We start from the raw sequence: 21,855 nt of genomic DNA on the forward strand, positions 1-21,855 counted from the left end.
CATTCTGTGAGTGTGTGTGTTTGTGTATCAACAAAACTAAAGGAAATGAAACGGAGGGGCAGGCCTTGAAACACGTACGGTAGACATTCTGAAAAAAATACTTTCCCCAGGATATCGTCATTCATCTCCTGACCAACCAAACAAGAAATAATACACCAGGAGCTTTGTCATATTAGGCAGGTAAACATTCAGATGGACTTTGCCACAAGGAAGCAATTACTGATTACCCCTATAATTATCATTCTCCTTTCCCATTGGCACATAAGCACTTTCGACTGAGTTGAGGCTATACCGGGTTTTGCATGATGAGATGCATTAGAAATGTGTGTGTGTGTGTGTGTGGTGGGGAGAGACAGGATTCTGGTGGTTTTATTTATTTATTTTTTATTTTATTTTAATCCTATTTATATCCCGCCCTTCTCCGAAGACTCAGGGCGGCTTACAATCTAAGCACAAATCAAATGTGCTTAGCAATAGCCTTCATTCTATGTATATGCCTGCTTATTAGGGCTTTCACACACACACCAAGCGGCATTATTATAAAGTCAGCTTAATTGCCCCCAACAATCTGGGTCCTCATTTTACCTACCTCGGAAGGATGGAAGGCTGAGTCAACCTTGAGCCTGGTGGGATGCGAACCTGCAATAATTGCAGGCAGCTGGTGTTACTTAAGGAGGCATTAGCCCACTGCTCCACCAAGGCTCCATTATGAGGTAAAATGGGCCTTAAGGCTTGACCAGAATGTGTCAAATGAGCCTGAACGTGTGAATTAAGCTGCCCAGTGTCACTTTAGATAGTGAGATGGGTGGCATATAAATTTAATAAAGAAACCAATAAACAAATATAACCTCCTGACTCTAAAAATGCAAAAAAAGGGTGGGTGGGTGTGGAATAGTTGATCCTATCTACCCTCGGTAGGTTCCAAGGCCCATAGAATACAGGTAGTCCTTGACTTACAACAGTTCATTTAGTGACTGTTCAAAGTTGCAACAGCACCGGGAAAAGCGACTTTTGACCGGTTTTTTTACATTTGCAGCCATTGCAGCATCCCCATGCTCATGTGATCAAAATTCAGATGCTTGGCAACTGCCTCATACTTATGACGGTTGCAGTGTCACGGGGTCACGTGATTACCTTTTGTGACCTTCTGACAAACGAAGTCAATGGGGAAGCCAGATTCACTTAAACAACCATGTGGCTAACTTAACAACTGAAGTGATTCACTTAACAACTGTGGCAAGCAAGGTCGTAAAACGAGGCAAAACTCACTAAGCAACTGTGTCGCTTAGCAACAAAAATGTTGGGCTCAATGGAGGACTACCTGTATAGAATGGAAGGCTGAATGTGATGCGCATTGGCTCTGTTTTTTAAATACCTGTCTTAGTAAAACTAACAGCAAATCCAGTATTATGTCTATACACTAGTCAGGGGTAGGCAACCTTGGCTCTTTTATAACTCGGGGACTTCAACTCCCAGAATTCCTGAGCCAGCATGGCTCAGCTTAGAAACCTCTCCCTTTTCCCTCAGCATGGCTGGCTCAGGAATTCTGGGAGTTGAAGTCCACGAATCATAAAAGAGCCAAGGTTGCTTACTCCTGCAACTAGGTCAGGGGTCAGCAACCGGAAAAAGGAAAAGAGCCACTCAGAACCGGTTCCATCATACAAACAAAAAAGTGGGAGCCACAAAAAGTGCGTGTGTGTGCGTCCACTCATGCGCATGCGCAAAAAACATTTTGCGCATGCGCAAAATGGGAGGCACCTGCGTGGCGACGGGTCTCCCCTTTGGAGAGGTGCGCGCCGTCCTGTTTGGAGACCTGCCGCATTTGTCAAACATGGACGAACGCGGCAGCTGTGCAAACGTGACGGCAGCGGTTTTGAGAGTGCGTGCGCACCTCTCCCAAGCCGCCGCCGTCCCATTCGGAGACCTGCCGCGTTCGTCAAACATGGACGAACGCGGCAGCTGTGCAAACGGGACGGTGGCGGTTTGGGAGAGGAGCGCGCGCACCTCTCCCAAGCCGCCACCGTCCCTTTCGGAGACCTGCCGCGTTCGTCAAACATGGACGAACGCGGAAGCTGTGCAAACGGGACGGTGGCGGTTTGGGAGAGGTGCACGCGCACCTCTCCCAAGCCGCCGCCGTCCCTTTCGGAGACCTGCCGCGTTCGTCAAACATGGACGAACGCGGCAGCTGTGCAAACGGGATGGCGGCGGTTTGGAGAGTTGCACGCGCACCTCCGCCCTTCGGAAAGGTGCGCACGCACCTCTCGGAATGGGTGGTGCCACTCTCCATTTGGAGAGGTGCACGCGCACCACTGCCCGTTCGAAGAGGTGCGCGCGCACCGGGCGACTGGGAGCCGCAGGAGACAGCTCAAAGAGCCGCATGCGGCTCCGGAGCCGTGGGTTGCCGACCCGTGGACTAGGTAGTTCCAAAAAGTTCAGTGGAACTAGGATATTTTGCTGCCTGGAAAAAACAGACAATAGTCTTATTTCACTTGATTTATAGAAGCCAACCAGATTTGCAATTGGAACTTAATTTAACACTGGCTACCACAAGCGATCCAGCTATGATATAAGTGCTGCCCAATACACTGATATTTGTGTCCCTGGCGCCTCAATCCAGCTGCTTCACTGACCTGGATGATTGAGAATCTCCACAGACATTCAGGCACAATTTTGAGAAGAAGAAAAAAAGAACCCGACTAAGCCATGAAGATGCTCAACTAATGGCCAATTACAGGTAGTCCTCGACCTACAACCACAGTTGAGCCCAGAATTTATATTACTAAGTGAGAAATCTGTTAAATGAGTTTTGCTCCATTTTACAACTTTTCTTGCCACATTTGTTAAGTGAATCACTGCAGTTCTTACATTAGCAACACGGTTGTTAAATGAATCTGGCTTCCCTGTTGGCTTTGTTTGTCAGAAGGTCACAAAAGGGGATCACTTGACCCTAGGACACTGCAACCGTCATAAATATGAGCCAGTTGCCAAGCATCTGAATTTTGATGGTCCAACCCCATGGACAACGTTCCTCCAGGCCTTCCTGTCCTCTACCATCTTCTGGAGTCCATTTAAGCTCACGCCTACTGCTTCAGTGACTCCATCCAGCCACCTCCTTCTCTGTTGTCCCCTTCTTCTCTTGCCCTCAATCTTTCCCAGCATTAGGCTCCTCTCCAGTGAGTCCTTCCTTCTCATTAGGTGGCCAAAGTATTTGAGTTTCAGCTTCAGGATTTGGCCTTCTAAGGAGCAGTCAGGGTTGATCTCTTCTAGGACTGACCCGTTTGATCGCCTTGCAGTCCAAGGGACTCACAAGAGTCTTCTCCAGCACCATAGTTCAGAGGCCTCAATTCTTTGGCGCTCGGCCTTTCTTATGGTCCAACTTTCACTGCCATACATTGCAACTGGGAAGACCATAGCCTTGACTATACGCACTTTTGTTGACAGGGTGATGTCTCTGCTTTTTAGCGTGCTGTCTAGATTTGCCATGGCTTTCCTCCCCAGGAGGAAGCGTCTTTTAATTTCTTGGCTGCAGTCCCCATCTGCGGTGATCTTGGAGCCCAGGAAAATAAAATCTGTTCTGAAATTCTATCCCCGACTAAATGCAGGAAAACCATGCCTCTGAATCACTGAAGAAGGGAAGACCACAGAACTATGCTAGAACCACGATAGAATGCATGCTTTTTTTAAATGTAGCATCTTACCTAGAACCACTATCCAATTAGACATATTTTTCCATTGGTTGAAGCAGTCAACTTTAAGATGGGTAGACTTCAACGCCCAGAATTCCCTAGCCAGCAGGTATGGAGAATGCTGGCATAATGGCTGGAGAATTCTGGGCGTTGAAGCCCATCCACTTTAAAGTGCCAAGGTTGAAAAATCCTGTTGTAGAATATAATCACAGAAATCTTGAAAGCCCCTGCCATTTCTTACATGAAAACACAATCACAGTGGGGTTATTATTCTAAGTCCCCTTCTCATGTCTCCCCTTTTCCCAGGACTGAGTTGCCTTTATTTTTTTTTTCCCCTTTAGGGCTCCTACAGTATCTACTTTCATCAAGGTGTTCTCCACCTATTCCATTCTGTGAGTGTGTGTGTTTGTGTATCAACAAAACTAAAGGAAATGAAACGGAGGGGCAGGCCTTGAAACACGTACGGTAGACATTCTGAAAAAAATACTTTCCCCAGGATATCGTCATTCATCTCCTGACCAACCAAACAAGAAATAATACACCAGGAGCTTTGCCAAATTAGGCAGGTAAACATTCAGATGGACTTTGCCACAAGGAAGCAATTACTGATTACCCCTATAATTACCATTCTCCTTTCCCATTGGCACATAAGCACTTTCGACTGAGTTGAGGCTACACCGGGTTTTGCATGATGAGATGCATTAGAAATGTGTGTGTGTGTGTGTGGTGGGGAGAGACAGGATTCTGGTGGTTTTATGAGGTAAAATGGGCCTTAAGGCTTGACCAGAATGTGTCAAATGAGCCTGAACGTGTGAATTAAGCTGCCCAGTGTCACTTTAGATAGTGAGATGGGTGGCATATAAATTTAATAAACAAACCAATAAACAAATATAACCTCCTGACTCTAAAAATGCAAAAAAAGGGTGGGTGGGTGTGGAATAGTTGATCCTATCTACCCTCGGTAGGTTCCAAGGCCCATAGAATACAGGTAGTCCTTGACTTACAGCAGTTCATTTAGTGTCTGTTCAAAGTTGCAACAGCACTGGGAAAAGCGACTTTTGACCGGTTTTTTTACATTTGCAGCCATTGCAGCATCCCCATGCTCATGTGATCAAAATTCAGATGCTTGGCAACTGCCTCATACTTATGACGGTTGCAGTGTCACGGGGTCACGTGATTACCTTTTGTGACCTTCTGACAAACGAAGTCAATGGGGAAGCCAGATTCACTTAAACAACCATGTGGCTAACTTAACAACTGAAGTGATTCACTTAACAACTGTGGCAAGCAAGGTCGTAAAACGAGGCAAAACTCACTAAGCAACTGTGTCGCTTAGCAACAAAAATGTTGGGCTCAATGGAGGACTAGCTTCTGCCAACCTAGCAGTTCGAAAGCACGTAAAAATGCAAGTAGAAAAATAGGGACCACTCCGGTGGGAAGGTAACAGCGTTCCGTGCGCCTTTGGCGTCTAGTCATGCCGGCCACATGACCACGGAGACGTCCTCGGACAAGCGCTGGCTCTTCGGCTTTGAAACGGAGATGAGCACCGGCCCCTAGAGTCGGAAACGACTAGCACGCATGTGCGGGGGAACCTTTACCTTTTTTACCTGTACAGAATGGAAGGCTGAATGTGATGCATTGGCTCTGTTTTTTAAATACCTGTCTTAGTAAAACTAACAGCAAATCCAGTATTATGTCTATACACAAGTCAGGGGTAGGCAACCTTGGCTCTTTTATCACTCGTGGACTTCAACTCCCAGAATTCCTGAGCCAGCATGGCTCAGCTTAGAAATCTCTCCCTTTTCCCTCAGCATGGCTGGCTCAGGAATTCTGGGAGTTGAAGTCCACGAGTCATAAAAGAGCCAAGGTTGCTTACCCCTGCGACTAGGTAGTTCCAAAAAGTTCAGTGGAACTAGGATATTTTGCTGCCTGGAAAAAACAGACAATAGTCTTATTTCACTTGATTTATAGAAGACAACCAGATTGGCAATTGGAACTTACTTTAACACTGGCTACCACAAGCGATCCAGCTATGATATAAGTGCTGCCCAATACACTGATATTTGTGTCCCTGGCGCCTCAATCCAGCTGCTTCACTGACCTGGATGATTGAGAATCTCCACAGACATTCAGGCACAATTTTGAGAAGAAGAAAAAAAGAACCCGACTAAGCCATGAAGATGCTCACCTAATGGCCAATTACAGGTAGTCCTCGACCTACAACCACAGTTGAGCCCAGAATTTATATTACTAAGTGAGAAATCTGTTAAATGAGTTTTGCTCCATTTTACAACTTTTCTTGCCACATTTGTTAAGTGAATCACTGCAGTTCTTACATTAGCAACACGGTTGTTAAATGAATCTCGCTTCCCTGTTGGCTTTGTTTGTCAGAAGGTCACAAAATGTTCTGGAGGAACGTTGTCCATAGGGTCGCGATGGGTCGGACACGACTTCGCAACTAACAACAACAACAACAACACAAAAGGGGATCACTTGACCCTAGGACACTGCAACCGTCATAAATATGAGCCAGTTGCCAAGCATCTGAATTTTGATGGTCCAACCCCATGGACAACGTTCCTCCAGGCCTTCCTGTCCTCTACCATCTTCTGGAGTCCATTTAAGCTCACGCCTACTGCTTCAGTGACTCCATCCAGCCACCTCATTCTCTGTCGTCCCCTTCTTCTATTGCCCTCAACCTTTCCCAGCATAAGGCTCTGCTCCAGTGAGTCCTTCCTTCTCATTAGGTGGCCAAAGTATTTTTTATTTATTTTTTTTTTAAATTCCATTTATATCCCGCCCTTCTCCGAAGACTCAGGGCGGCTTACAAGCTTAGCAGTAGCCTTCATTCTATGTATATGCCTGCTTATTAGGGCTTTCACCCCCCACCCCAAGCGGCATTATTACAAAGTCAGCTAAGGAGCAGTCAGGGTTGATCTCTTCTAGGACTGACCCGTTTGATCGCCTTGCAGTCCAAGGGACTCACAAGAGTCTTCTTCAGCACCATAGTTCAGAGGCCTCAATTCTTTGGCGCTCGGCCTTTCTTATGGTCCAACTTTCACTGCCATACATTGCAACTGGGAAGAACATAGCCTTGACTATACGCACTTTTGTTGACAGGGTGATGTCTCTGCTTTTTAGCGTGCTGTCTAGATTTGCCATGGCTTTCCTCCCCAGGAGGAAGCGTCTTTTAATTTCTTGGCTGCAGTCCCCATCTGCGGTGATCTTGGAGCCCAGGAAAATAAAATCTGTTCTGAAATTCTATCCCCGACTAAATGCAGGAAAACCATGCCTCTGAATCACTGAAGAAGGGAAGACCACAGAACTACGCTAGAACCACGATAGAATGCATGCTTTTTTTAAATGTAGCATCTTACCTAGAACCACTATCCAATTAGACATATTTTTCCATTGGTTGAAGCAGTGAGCAGCTGTTAGAACCCAGGTACTGGAAATCAAGGCACCTCGGCAAGTAGAACCAATATGATGCTAGAGCAAAATTTAAATTCAATATACGGTTAACACCCCAGAATTATGTTCTAGGTTAGAGGTCCCCAACCCTCGGGCTGCGGCCCATTACCGGGCCATGGCCTGTTCAAAAACGCGCCAAAGGAGAAATGGCAAACGCTTAGCACAAAGCTCCACTCACGTGAGCAGAGGCATTTGCACTCGCACGAACGGAGCTTTGTGTATGAGCACCATCTTCTCACACAAGTGGAGCTTTGTGAGTGAGCAAGAGGCACTTTCACATGAGCATGGGGTGTGCACCTGGACCGCTCACACAAATGGAGCTGTGCGCACGTACATGAGCCTGCCACTCACTTGCCCCCCCCTCGCCCCCATGCCAGGCTGGGCTACCAAGCTGGAAAGATTGGGGGGCGCTGTTCTCTGTCACCCGTCCTTGACTGAGGGGCTCTCCAGATTCCCATCCTTTAACCATTCAACGGGACCAAATATCAGGGATAAAACAAGTTAATTGCAGGTGGGGCCCACATTGGAATCATGAATATTTTTACTCAGCTGGATTCCCTACAGGAATTTGGGAAGAGGAAAGAGATCACAGAGACTTGGGTGGGTGATGGTGGAGAAGACTAGTCTGTACTCACTGGGTTTTGGAGACGCACGTGCCACGGATTCTTCTGATCCCATCTTGCATTGTCCGAGTAGTTTGCCAAACCACAAATGTCCTCCAAATCTCTAGGATCTAAGATAGTTAGAAAGTTAAAGAATCTGGGGGGAAACGTGATCATCATCAATCTTGGCATTTGTATGTTCTTTCTACACAGACTTTCAAGATCATCGCTCTTTCAGCACACCAACACAATGCACCTTTTGTCCAAAGGCCCCCATTGGCTTTGTTTAAGTGGCAATATTTTTCATGTTACTAGAAATGAGGTTGTGGAAATCAAACTATGTTATTTCGATAATCTGTGTGGGGTGTGTGTGTGTGTGTGTGTGTGTGTGTGTGTGTGTGTGTGTGTGTGTGTCAGTCAGTGTCAGTTCTTGGCAACTACCTGCTCTTTGCAGATTTCTTGGAGAGATTTTTCGGATGTGATTTGCCATTGCCTGCTTCTTAGGGCTGAGAGAAATTGACTGGCCCAAGCTCACCCAAGCTGAGTTCATACCCAAGACAGAACTAAAATTCACAGTCTCTTAGTTTCTAGCCTGGCGCCTTAACCAGTGCATCAAACTGGCTCTTTTATTTTACATTTACATGATGCATTTCCAGCACTGCAAAAAGCCAGGTTTCATTTCTATTTCGTTCTGGAACTTATTACCTGCTTTGGGTGTCCTCCTGGATTCACAGCTCAATCTGGAAGATCATATAGGAGCTGTGACCAGGGGGGCTTTTGCCCAGGTTCACCTGGTGCGCCAGTTGCGACCCTATCTGGACCGAGATGCCCTGCGTACGGTCACTCATGCGCTCGTGACCTCTCGTGTAGAATACTGCAATGCTCTGTACATGGGGCTGTCCTTGAGGACCACTCGGAGGCTTCAACTGGTGCAGAATGCGGCCGCACGAGTTGTATTGGGGGTCTCCCGATACTCCCATGTAACACCTCTTCTCCACGAGCTGCATTGGCTTCCAGTTGCCCTCCGGGTGAGATTCAAGGTGCTGGTGATGACCTATAAAGCCCTAAATGGCATGGGTCCGGATTACTTACGGGAGCACCTGCTGCCGGCGTCATCTTCCCTTCGTCCTGTGTGCTCCCACAGAGAGGGCCTCCTCAGGGTGCTGCCGGTCAGAGAGTGCCGGCTGGCGGCCCCCAGGGGGAGAGCATTCTCTGTGGGCGCGCCAGACCTTTGGAATCAATTAGCGGTTGAGCTCCGGATGGCTCCTGACCTTCGCTCTTTCCGCCGTGATCTGAAAACTTACCTATTTGAACAAGCCGGCCTGGTCTAATGGGTTTGGGGTATTTTATTTAGTAATTTTGAATTATTTATTGTAATGGGCTAGTTCTATTTAATCTTATTTTTAACTTTTGTATATTGTATTTTTATTGCCCTGTACACCGCCCTGAGTCCTTCGGGAGAAGGGCGGTATAGAAATTAAATAATAATAATAATAATAATAATAATAATAATAATAATAATAATAATAATAATAATAATAATAATAATAATAATAATTATTATTATTATTATTATTATTATTAAATAAAATGATTCAAAACAGGGAAACAAATATTGAACCATCTACAACTGAACAAATAGAGGGGGGGAAAACATAAAATGAGGGAGAAGTTATGCAGGAAGAACTGCTCACATTCAGGCTGGAACTATCTATAGGAAGTAATAGCAATAGCACTTTGACTTATATACAGTATATTGCTTCACAGTGTTTTACAGCCCTCTCTAAGCGGTTAAACAGAGTCAGCAGTGTTTCCCCAACAATCCAGGTCCTCATTTTACCGACCTCAAAAGGATGGAAGGCTGAGTCAACCTTAAGCTGGTCAGAACTGAACTGCTAGCAGCTGGCAGAATTAGCCTGCAATACTGCCTTCTAACCACTGCGCCACTGTGGCTCTTCAGTCCTCAACTTACAACTATTCATTTAGGGATCATTTGAAGTTACAAGAAAACCGAATTTTAATGTTACTATTTATTATCTGAATATTGTAATATTTTATCTTGTTTTTACTTTGCCGTAAGCCTCGTGAAGTTGCCTCTAGGTCAGGGCTTTTCAACCTTTTCACCCATTGTACCACTTTTAGAATATGGCAACAGCCGAGTACCACCAGTCGCCTAGCAAGGTGTCAAAAACTTGATGACCAAAAAAAAAAAGGAAAAAAGTGATGAAGTACAGGTAGTCCTCGACTTACAACGGTTTGCTTAGTGACTTTTCGAAGTTACAATGGCACTGAAAAAAAGTGTCCCCCAAGCCACAGCCGAGCAAGACACCTGCCTTCCCGACCGCCGGCACTCTTCCTCCTGTCTGAGATTTTCATTGTTGTGAGCATTTCTGTTGAGGATTGGCAGCGGGGGTGGGGTGGAGGTGGGGTGTTTGGTTTTTATTCCCCCCGTCTGCTGGGTGATTGCATCAGGGTTTGGTCACTTCACATGACCCTGGGACACTGTGACTATCATAAATATGAATCAGTTGCCAAGCATCTGAATGTAAATCACAAGACCCTGGAGATGCTGCAACATTCGAGCTGATCGGCGCTTCTTCTGGGCTCAGAAGTGCCAGGATCAGCGCTGAGCTCCAGCTGGAGCCTGGTGCTGATCCTGGCGCTTCCGCTGAGCCCTGACAGCCCTGCAGCTCCAGCCATCTCTCGCTCAGGCTTATGTGGTGCTGCCACCGGTTCAGCTCATTCCCCTCCCCCGCTACCACTTCTCTTAGGATGGTCGCGTACCACCTGCCAGGTGCCAATGTACCACAGGTGGTACCCGTACCACTGGTTGAAAAGCCCTGCTCTAGGTGAGGTGGGCAAGCATGTTGGCATAAGAAGCTGAACACTGGGTAGATGCACCAACCCTTTGCCCCTTTCCCACCTTGCATCCCAGTCCCTGGTAAATAAGATAGATCCTACACACCCAACAGATCTTCAAAAGCTTTCTTGAGCTCCTGTGGATTTTGCATCACAAAGACATGCCTTTCCCCTGGCTTCTTTGATGCAATCTCATTCATGGCAGTCAAGTCAACGTTGAGGTTCCCAATGCCAAAAACATAGATATCTGAACGAAACAACAACAGGACATGCACTGATGATGTTACCTAGCTGGGTAAAGAAATGTCTGCAAGAAAACAACCAAAGACCCCTCAACAGGACGTATGTTAACCTGGGACATTCTGGAAGAGAAGACAGGACAGTCCCCAAATCTTATCAAGGGATTCTTTCAGTTTTATCAAGCCAGTTAAATAGCAGTGAAATTCAAGGATGAATGGGCTGGATGCACTGAAAGCCACATGAAAAGAATTAAAATAAGAGCTTGACCTTTTCGAATTCATTTTGAGGGAAACTAAGCGGGCAGAAGATTTCCAGCAAACCTGTGATGAATCCAGCAGGGGTTTTATGCTATATTTTAAGACCTCTGAGAATATTTGCAGTGACCTAAAATGTTATGACTTTTCTCTGTGAGTTGCCCCAGGAAAATACTTTTAACTGAAATTACTTTTCCTGGAGAGATGCAGGAGTGATTGCATTTTCTATTTTCAATTATTGCTGCATAAGTACTTGCCTGGCTTTTTAAGAATTGCTCCTGCTGTTTTCCAGCAGCAGTTTTTTCTCAATTGCTCTATTTGGGCAGCCTCTTTATCTGAGTTGCTTCTTCTAGTGCAGGGGTAAGCAACCTCGGCTCTTTTATGACTCATGGACTTCAAGTCCCAGAATTCCTGAGCCAGCTATGCTGGCTCAGGAATTCTGGGAGTTGAAGTCCATGAGTCATAAAAGAGCCGAGGTTGCCTACCCCTGTGTGTTAGTCACAGATGAGCTGCTAAATTACTTACTTCCCTATTGGCCCTTTAGACAAGAGTTGGCAAAAATAAATAAATAAATATAAATATAAAATAATAAAATAAAATAAAGAATGTTGAAATATTTAATTTAATAACAGCTGGAACAGTAAAGTGGATAAGCCCTAATAAGCAGGTATATACATAGAATGAGGGCTACTGCTAAGCTTGTAAGCCGCCCTGAGTCTTCGGAGAAGGGCGGGATATAAATGGAATAAAAATAAAAATAAATAAAATAAATAAATAATGGGCTAAAACACACAGTGATAGTTGATTGATTGGAGTGAATGGGCTCCTGCATGAGGCAATCTACGTTTTGATTGGTTGCTGGGTGTAAAGGGGCCGTTTCCCTTCCCCCCCCCCACACACACACCTTTTCCTTCTGTGTGCCCTGTATGGAGTGTATGCTTTGCGATTTACCTCACAATGCTCCTGTTTGCCTGGCTATCATGACTGGTGTAAATATGGATGTTAAATATATTTATTTATATAAAACTACAAGTTCGTGACAGTGTCTATGACTTCATTTGGACACCTGCTATGCAATTCCCTGACAATAAATAAATAAAATCTTATATATTTTGGAGACCATTTACCATGGGTTGGACCCTGAACTACAGCCTTCCCCTGACAGTGGAAAGTGAAAGTGAAAGGAAAGCTTTTCTGCAGAAAGGAGAAAGTGATGCTTCAGAGTGAAGCTGACTTTTCATGATGACACTTGGATTTTGTGAGAGACTGAGGAAGTGAGTGGCATCAGGGTGAGGAAAAGATGTTTGGTTTATCTAGAACAGGCATGTCAAAATCGCGACGCCATGTGACGTTGCACGATGTATCGCGACTTTTTCCCCATTGTCGGCAATGGGGTGGGTGCAGTTTCGGTGTGACGCATCCGGCCAGTTTGACATGCCTGATCTAGAAGAAGCAATTTGAGAGAAGCAATGAAGTTCCAGATATAAGAGGTAACCTGGGGAAAAAGCATTTCAAGAGGAGAAAAAAGTGATTTATTGAGGATCACCTCATAACAATTGGAGAAAATTAAGTCTTGTGGCTTCATAAAGGTTAATACATTTATTCTGCATTCTGCTGTGAACTCTAGGCCACAACAGCTAAGCTACAGTATACAGGAAGTCCTCTACTTAATGACCAGAGTTATGACTGACCAAAAAAGGGGGCTTATGACCCAGATTCAAAATTCTGATAGACGCGTCCACCCCACAGTCGGGTGACAAAACTTTGGGCACTGGGCAATATGATTACATATATAGCCCTTTGCAAAGTCCTGCATTCACGTGACCACATTTTATGACAATTTTGCCCAAAGCTGGCACTTCCTAGTTTTTGGCAAAACCAAAAGTGAACCATTTCTTCACTTAAGAACCACAGCTTTTGCATAATGACCACGGCATCTGCTTTACGACTGCTGCAAAAAAGGTCATAAAATTGAGTCAAGTCATGTGACCAACTCATTTTCGGATTCTCATGAGATAGGACCACAATGGCCAGGCTCCATTACAGTCATATGTCGAGGATTGCCAGTAGTGAGTTTTCAATTGAGCAGTAGTTATACAGAGGTTTGGTCTGCTGTAGGAAATCAAGGTTCTCGAGGGGAAAGTAACACAATTCATTCTTTTGAAAAATCATGCATTTTCTTGACTCACCGAGATAATCGTTTCCGTTTTCTTTCACATTCACCATACCTTCTATGCTGCGCACTGCCAGTTTGGGAGAACCCCCAAGATTGGATTTTCCTGAAGACAAAAAAAATAATAAAAATAAAAATAAAAATTAGAGGACAAAATCAAAGAGTAATTCCCAACTCATGTGCTTACAGCAAAACAAGTGAGCCAAGAGGAATAAGTTGTGGGAAACTGGAGGATGATCATACATTGAACTGGCGTTGTGTTCTTAAATGAAAGAAAAAAATACGCCAGCTAAGAAAAATGAAGACCTGGCATGGTTCCTGGGCAGTCTGAAGTCCATGACCAGGTAGGCCTCTGACTGTGCTAAAAACAAGTGGTAGGAGAATTTTTTTTTAAATTGCTTTGATTGATAGGCTGGAGTCTTATCAAAACAAAAGGAAATTTCAGACTAAGTTTCTATCTAGTGGAGGCTTTCCAAGGCCACAAGCAGAAGGTGTTTCCCTCACAGATGATCAGTTAGAACTGAAGAAGGTTCTTGGATAAGAAGAGAAACATTTTCAAAGAAAATGTTTTAAGCATGTGTGTGCTTTAAGTCCAGCTGCCTTTTGGAAAAGCATCTTTGGGACAGCCATGACCTGGATGACTGAGAATCTCCACAGACCTTCCGACTTCTGTCACAGTTAGAACAGTTAGAACAATTAACCAGTGGAACAACCTGCCTCCAGAGGTGGTGAATGCTCCAACACTGGAGGTTTTTAAGAAGAGACTGGACAGCCATTTGCCTGAAATGGTATAGGGCAGGGGTCGGCAACCTCGGCTCTTTTATGACTCGTGGACTTCAACTCCCAGAATTCCTGAGCCAGCTATGCTGGCTCAGGAATTCTGGGAGTTGAAGTCCACGAGTCATAAAAGAGCCGAGGTTGCCGACCCCTGGTATAGGGTTTCCTGCCTGAGCAGGGGTTGGACTAGATGACCTCCAAGGTCCCTTCCAACTTTATATTATTTTTATTATTATTACATTAAAACACACGCATGCCTAAAACTGGGCAGCAATTTTTGAAAGCACAGGGAGCAAAGCATTCTGGGAAGGTGGTTGTAGACCACATTGTAAAATCAATTCTGAAATGATGAGGATTAGGTCTTCCTCCACCCCATCTCCCCCAAACCCCTGGGGAATTGGGAGAAAAAGAGAATCGGAAAAATGAGCTGTCCTCCTCAATCAGTTCCTGAGTGTTGATTGCTAGTGAGGAGATCTAGTCCGTGAGTTCCCTTTGTGGCTTGCTGATTGTCTCTTTTGAAAGGTATATAGATGTTCGTGTCTACGTGCCTGTTGGTGGCCGGTTTGTCTGAATGCCGGGCTTCCAGGAATTCTCTAACATTTTTGAACTTGGCATGATCTAGGTTGCTCACAGTTCCCCAGTTGAAACTATGGTTAATTCTGTCCATGTGTTGTACAATTAAAGAGTTTTTAACATATCTTCGGATTGCAAGTTGGTGTTCACGGCTGCGCTCTGCTTGTCTCCTGCCTGTTTGTCCTATGTAGTGGTTGTTACAGTCTTTACACTGTATGCTGTAGATCAGCAATACCCAATTTTTCCAGCTTGCCGGCTAGACATGGCACGGGGGGGGGGGGGGGGGGAGAGATGGCAAGCACACCTGCGCCCCCTACAGCTCCATTTGTGCAAGCGGTGTGCACATGCACCCCCACTCACACGAATGGAGCTTCACATGTAAGCAGAGGGTGCTTACGCTCATGCACAAAGCTCCATTCATGTGAACGGAGGGCACTTGTGCTCACGTGCAATGCTCCACTTGTGTGAGTGGAGGACGCTTGCGCATGAATGGAGCTTTGCACATGAGCGCAAGTGCCCTCCACTCATTTCAAGCGGAGCTTCAGACGTATGCACGGGCTTGCCTGCTGCTCACGCAAGTAGAACTTCACGTGCACACACTTGCCCATTTTTCCCATGGCCCAGTTTTGAACAAGCTGCGGCCCGGTAGTGGTAGGAGATTGGGGTTTCCTGCTGTAGATTACTCCTGCTTTTTCTTCTGAGGCTACTGGGTCTTTTGGTTTACGTAGGATGTTTTAGAGCGTTAGTTGGTTTGTGTGCTGCAATGCTGCCATCTGGTTATAATAGGCTGTTTGCGGTTTCCGAGATGTTTTTGATGCATGGCACCGTTATCCTTTTCATAGAAAGAGATGGTGTTAGACTTCCGGAGAAAAAAGGAGGAACCTGCCCCACTTTACATCGGGGAGGACTGTGTAGAGTGAGTTTCCTCCTTTAAATTTCTGGGAGTCTACCTCTGTGAAGATCTGACCTGGAAAGTTAACACAACCCAGGTGGCTAGAAAGGCCCAACAGAGGCTTCACTTTCTTAGGATCTTGCGGAAGAACAGGGTAGAACAACAGCTAATGACCCTCTTTTACCGGTCTACCATAGAGAGCGTCCTCTCGTATGGTATTGTGGTTTGGTATGCTGGTCTGACAGCCGCGGACAGGAAAGTATTACAGAGGGTAGTGGGCTGTTCCCTGACACCACTGGATGACCTCGCCAGGGCTCGTTGCCTTGGAAGAGTGAGGAAGATTCTCAGGGATGACTCACACCCTGGACGGTATCTCTTTACTCTCCTACCATCCGGTAGGAGATACAGGAATATAGCCAGCCGTACCAACAGGCTGAAAAATAGCTTTTATCCGTGGGCTGTTAGGCTTTTAAATGGGACATAATCTCTGTGAACTTATGCACTTGGGAGGCCGGTGTGTGGTGTAGTTGGTTCACATGGGTGGTAGGATGGAGGGTTTGTTGTCACTGTGTGTTGGGGGGAGAGAGCACGGGGGGGGTGGGAGGCTCAGCTAAACTCAATGTACACATGTTGTACTTTGACAATAAAGGTTTATTTATTTATTTATTATTTATTTATAGCTCATGTGGTAAGAGCAACACAATGAGAGCGAAACCCCAGTCCCTCCTAGCACTGATGGTGAGAACTGCCCCCGACCTCCGATCATTCCGCCGGGGCCTGAAGACCTGGCTCTTTGAGCTCTCGGGCCAAGGCTGAGGAGAAATTTTAATTGGGGTTTTAATTGTGTACAGGGTCAATTTAATATTTTTTAATTCGGTTTTAACTTTTGTATGTTGGATTTTTTAATTCCCTGTAAACCGCCCTGAGTCCTCAGGGAAAGGGCGGTATATAAATATAACTAAATAAATAAATAAATAAATAAATAAATCTAGTTTGGGTAATGAAACTTCTGCAAAAAACAACTACCAAGCTCAGAGAGCACCAAAGACCCCTCATTTCAACCCTGAGCTATAAATATTCTCCTATATTGTACAACAGCCATGGCTAGACAATGAACGGTCTCCCCCATTCCAAAAAAAACCCACACCTCCACTTTCAATCTCTCCATTTCTCCTTACCATCTGTAAGCAGAATGATAGCATGGCGGACTTTGCTCCATTGATCCTTTGAAAATGCTTCTTCGTTAATCATCATCTCGTAAACAGCATAAAGGGCCGCATAAATGTTGGTGCCGGTTGCATTGCCGTGATCTGCAAAAAAAAAAAAAAAAAGGATTAGTCTTGAGAAGTTCTTCCTTTTTAAACCTCATTTGACGGACAATATAAGGGGCAATGCAGAGGCAGCAAGAGGGAACCGCAAGAGATAGCATTCCCAAAGGTTTCGTGCATTTATTTGTGGTTAAAAAAAAGTGGGAAGTCTGCCTGCGTGATGGAACATGGATGAAAAAGAATGCTGCCACAGATCCCAATTAAACGTCTACTTTATCAAACTTTGCAGTGGGGCTTTATTTTATTTATTTATTTTAGGGTGTGGCATCAACAGAGGTCGTGCTGTAGGGTGAATGCTGCTCTCAAAAAAAAAAAAGAAACAACTGTGCCATTGCTAGGGTTATTTATTACAGATAGGCAGACACCTCAAATACTTTCCCCCAGAATGTTAAGATGGTCCATTTTTATGTCAGCCTACAGCTACAGGCTGGTTCACAAACCCGGCAAAGACATGGGCTATGCAGATGGCCTTAGGAGGTTGCCATTGCCACAGGTGGAGCCAGATCCGCCTCCAGCCGCTCGCATCTTGTCAATTCAAGATTTGCCTGAACTTCCCCTCCATGCTGGGGATGTAGCTGCGGAAACAGCCGCAGACAAAATTTTAAGCAGGGTGCTGTCCTGGGTTCACACCAGATGGCTGGAAAATAGCCCGGGGCCTGAGTTCCAGAGCTATTACGCACATAGACATGAGCTTTCAGCGCATAAGGGTTGCATTCTATGGGGGAGCAGGGTTATTGTCCCCAGTTCATTAAGGCACAGAGTGCTCCAGTCTCCGCATGAGGGCCATCCAGGTATCGTCCGGATGAAGGCACTGGCACGGAGCTACCTTTGGTGGTCAGGGTTAGATAAGGCTATTGAGGCCCAAGTACACGGGTGTTACACGTGTCAACAGTCCAGACCAGAGATGCCGCAGGCCCCTGTCCACCGATGGGAGGAGACTCATACACTGTGGTCAAGGATTCACATTGACTTTGCCGGGCCCTTTCAGGGACAGCTGTTTTTGATAGTGGTCGACAGCCACTCTAAATGGCTGGAAGTAATTCCTATACTCATTATGACTACTGCTAGGACCATCTAGGTGCTTAGGAAGCTTTTTGCTACACATGGGCTGCTGGACATCTTAGTCTCGGACAATGGGGCCAGTTCACAGCGTCCGAATTTCAGGCCTTTTTGAGGGCCAACCGCATAAGGCACGCATCGTCGGCTCCTCTTCAGCCCTCGACTAATGGGCAGGCTGAACGCATTGTGCGTATGACGAAAGAGTCAAACGCATTGTTTCAGGGGATTGGTACCAAAGGCTGGCTGATTTCTTGCTATGCCAGCACACTACGCCATGCACAGCAACGGGCAAAAGCCCAGCAGAGCTCTGCTAGGGAAGAAGACTGATCACGAAACTGGACAGGTTGCACCCTGACCGGGTAGCAGCAGACACCACATGCCCAAAGGCACCAAGGGGGTTGCAAGTGGGCGATGGGGTGTGGGCCCAGAACTACGGGCATGGGAATTTGTGGGTGCCCGCTAAAATTGTTAAGGTCTCAGGACCCCTCTCCTACGAGGTGATCCTGGAAGGAGGGGCGAGTCATTTGCTGACATATCGATCAGCTGCGACAGCAGTTTGCTGAACAGTCACTAAACGAGGACTCCCCAGAGGGTCCGCAACAGCCGGCAGCCAGCAGTCTAACAGAGCAGTTCACATGCTCTGAGGACTCTTTCAGACATTACAACGGGGAGGTAGCCATAAATGGACACAGTCCGGAAGTGCAAATTGGGTCTCCAGACGGGGAAGAACAACCCGAACAGTGCAGCAACTCTGCTGACCTAGCTACCACACTGGACTTTGGTTGGGCTGACCAGGAATGGCCCCACCCACTCCACCCCTGCCCCGCCTGCCCGCAGGGCCACCTACCACCTCCATGGTCCGCCGCAGCAGATCACCCAGGTGGCCTTGCCGCACCATGGCGGCCACACCCCTCCACCCGCGCCCTCCAGCATCATCTGCGTGCGATGGGGCGCGAGGGTGGAGTCTTATCCCTGCTGCCTGGATGACATGTCCTTGGCTGCGCTGCTCTGCACAAGCGACGCCCAGGGGCGACTCTCCTCCGGGGGGTCTACTGGTGAGGAGGGGGCCACAGGGGGATGCGGGGCTGGGGCAACAGTGCGCGTGCCCACAGAGAGGTCTCTGAGTGCCAACTCTGGCACGCGTGTCATAGGTTCACCACCACTGACCTAGGACATTTAGGCACTGACCTTTGGCCATGCCCACTTCATTCCTAGCCACCCACCACAGCTGATTCACAACAGGCTTTCGTCCTCCGCTGACCTTCCCCCAGCAATTCCCCACCACCAATGCCTCTCCCCCGCCGTCCCTCCACTCTCAGCTCATCATCCTGGCCAATTCCCCGAGGCACATTTCCACCCCAATGCTTTGGTGCACGGGGCAAATAGCTGCACCTCCCAGCAACCGATCAATGCTGTGGCTTGCCTCCTGCGCCTGCAAACACACCATTGCAGCATCCCCGTGGTCACATGATCAAAATTTGGATGCTTGGCAACTGCTTCATATTTATGACAGCTGCAGTGTCCCAGGGTCATGTGATCATCTATTGAGACCTTCCGACAAGCAAAGTCAATGGGGAAGCCAGATTCACTTAATAACCATGTTATTAACTTAACAACTGCAGTGATTCACTTAACAACTGCGGCAAGGAAGGCCGTAAAATGGGGCAAAATTCCACTTAATGAATGTCTCACTTAGCAACAGAAATTTGGGGCTCAGTTATGGTTGTAAGCCTATCTGTACATGTGTATGAGATAAATTTGTGCGCAAGGGGGAGAGACTATACCAGGGGTCAGCAACCTGAAACAGTGAAAGAGCCACTCGGAACCGGTTCCTTCACAAAAGGAAAAACTGGGAGCCGCAAAAATGTGTGCGCATGGATGAACATGCGCACATGCGCAGAACAGGGTTTGACTGAAGAGTGGAGCCAAGGCGAGATATGCACCTACCCTGCATATTTGAATTGATTGGTTGAACTTTTTTACTCCCACTTTTTTTTGGGGGGGACTGCACATGGCAGAGGACTGGGAGCCACAGGAGACGGCTGAAAGAGCCGCATGCGGCTCCAGAGCAGTGGGTTGCAGACCTGTGCTCTATACAGTGACACAATCACATGGGGCTTGTATCACAAACTTGTCCGTTTTGACCACTCCCCCCTCTCAGGCGCCAATGATGAGAAGCAGTGTATAAATATTTTAATCAAAATAAGGGATCGATCAAATTTATAAGGCCATCCAACTCACAACAACTCTGGGCAACATACAGAGATATTGGGAAAGAAATACCACATGCAAACCGGTCCAAACATCTACCTTTGTAATTCATATTATTTTCCATCCTCTCAAGCACCATATCAGCATCTTCAGCATCAGCACTGCCAATGTCGACCACCGTCTTGGGCTGGCTGGCATAAGATATGACTGCGAATTTGACTGGAACATCAAAGCTAGAAATCTGAGGAGCAAAGAAAAGCCAAAACACACACACACAAAAAAAAACAGGATTACATTTTGGAGACCATCCAACAAATAGGTTATTTTCTTTACCATCGAAGAACCTTTTTCCATATGATATTTTTCTACCAAAGTATTTCATTTTAATGTTTGGCAAAAAAAAAAATTCTGAGGCATACTTGAGAGCCAGTTTGGTCTAATGCACCAGGGTAGAAAGTGGGAGACTGTGAGTTCCAGTCCTGCCTTAGCCATAAAAGCCAGCAGGGTGACCTTGGGCCTGTTAAGTCTCTCTCTCTCTCTCAGCCCAACCCCACTTCACAGGGTTGTTGTTGTGGGGAAAATAAGGAGAGGAAAGTGTGTTGGATGTGTGTGGGGGATATGTTCGCCGTTATGAATTTATTTATTTAGATTTATATACCGCCCTTTCCCGAAGGACTCAGGGCGGTTTACAGGGTATTTAAAAGAAAATCCATACAAAAGTTAAAACAATTTTAAAAAGATTAAATGAAACCCTGAGAGAAAATAAAAACCCCAGTTAAAATTAAAGATTAAAAATTCTCAGCCTGGGCCAGAGAGCTCGAAGAGCCAGGTCTTCAGGTCCCGGCGGAATGAACGGAGGTCGGGGGCAGTCCTAAGCTCCGCAGGCAGCTGGTTCCACAGGGCAGGCGCGCCCACTGAGAAGGCCCTACCCCTGGGTGTTACCCGCCGGCAATCTTTAACCGGCGGCACCCTGAGAAGACCCTCCCTGTGGGAGCGCACAAGACGAAGGGAGCTTGATGCTGGCAGCAGGTGTTCCCTCAGATATCCCGGACCCTCGCCATTTAGGGCTTTATAGGTCATCACCAGCACCTTGAATCTCACCCGAAGTGCAACCGGAAGCCAATGCAGCTCGCGGAGTAGAGGTGTTACGTGGGAGTATCGGGAGTATCATTTGTAAAAAATAATGAAGGAAGGATACAAATAAATAAACTAAAAATAAATAAATAAAAATATTCCACAATGCTCCTTCAACTGATAAGAAGCAGGATCCGGTTCTGCTCAGTTTCAAGGTAGATTGAGTTGATCAGGAATATACAATATAAGTAGTCCTCGACTTAAAACAGGTTGCTTAGCAACCGTTCGAAGTTCCAACGATCCTGCCCGGGGTTAGTTACGACCTGGATTCAAAGTGCTGACGATCAGCCCTTCCCCCAGGTCACATGACCGCACTTTGGGTACTCGCTAACCAAGCCTGTTGGTGGTGAACCACAATCGCAGTGAACCACATTTTACGACAGCTTTGCATTTTGGGAATGCCTTTTCTTTTCTTTTCACTACTTTACAGTGAAATAACCAACTTTAGGCCACAATTATTAAAGGGCCAAATGCTGCAAAGAGCTCGGGTTTTTTTTCAACAAAATCTTTTTTCTGTTGAAGTTGAATTACGCAGAATTTTCTGTCCAACGAAAGCAGGAACTTTTAAATGTTTACTGAGAGGGATAGAATCAGCT

At 46.3% G+C, this 21,855-nt stretch overlaps 1 protein-coding gene across 1 annotated transcript in view; it reads right to left on the reverse strand.

Annotated features, from left to right (window-relative positions):
- Positions 1–21,855, reverse strand: part of LOC308664609 (complement C2-like) — a 57,887-nt gene that overhangs the window by 16,541 nt on the left and 19,491 nt on the right. The window contains exons 7-12 of the mRNA XM_081322002.1: positions 20,225–20,366; positions 16,706–16,837; positions 13,302–13,391; positions 10,725–10,865; positions 7,793–7,890; positions 7,064–7,175 (exon numbers count right to left, since the gene is read on the reverse strand). Of these exons, the coding sequence (XP_081178128.1) occupies positions 7,064–7,175; positions 7,793–7,890; positions 10,725–10,865; positions 13,302–13,391; positions 16,706–16,837; positions 20,225–20,366 (715 nt within the window). The remainder of the gene's footprint in view (positions 1–7,063; positions 7,176–7,792; positions 7,891–10,724; positions 10,866–13,301; positions 13,392–16,705; positions 16,838–20,224; positions 20,367–21,855) is intronic.

This window comes from Vipera berus (genome assembly GCF_964194415.1).
Source record: "Vipera berus genome assembly, chromosome: 2".
NCBI lineage: Eukaryota > Metazoa > Chordata > Lepidosauria > Squamata > Viperidae > Vipera > Vipera berus.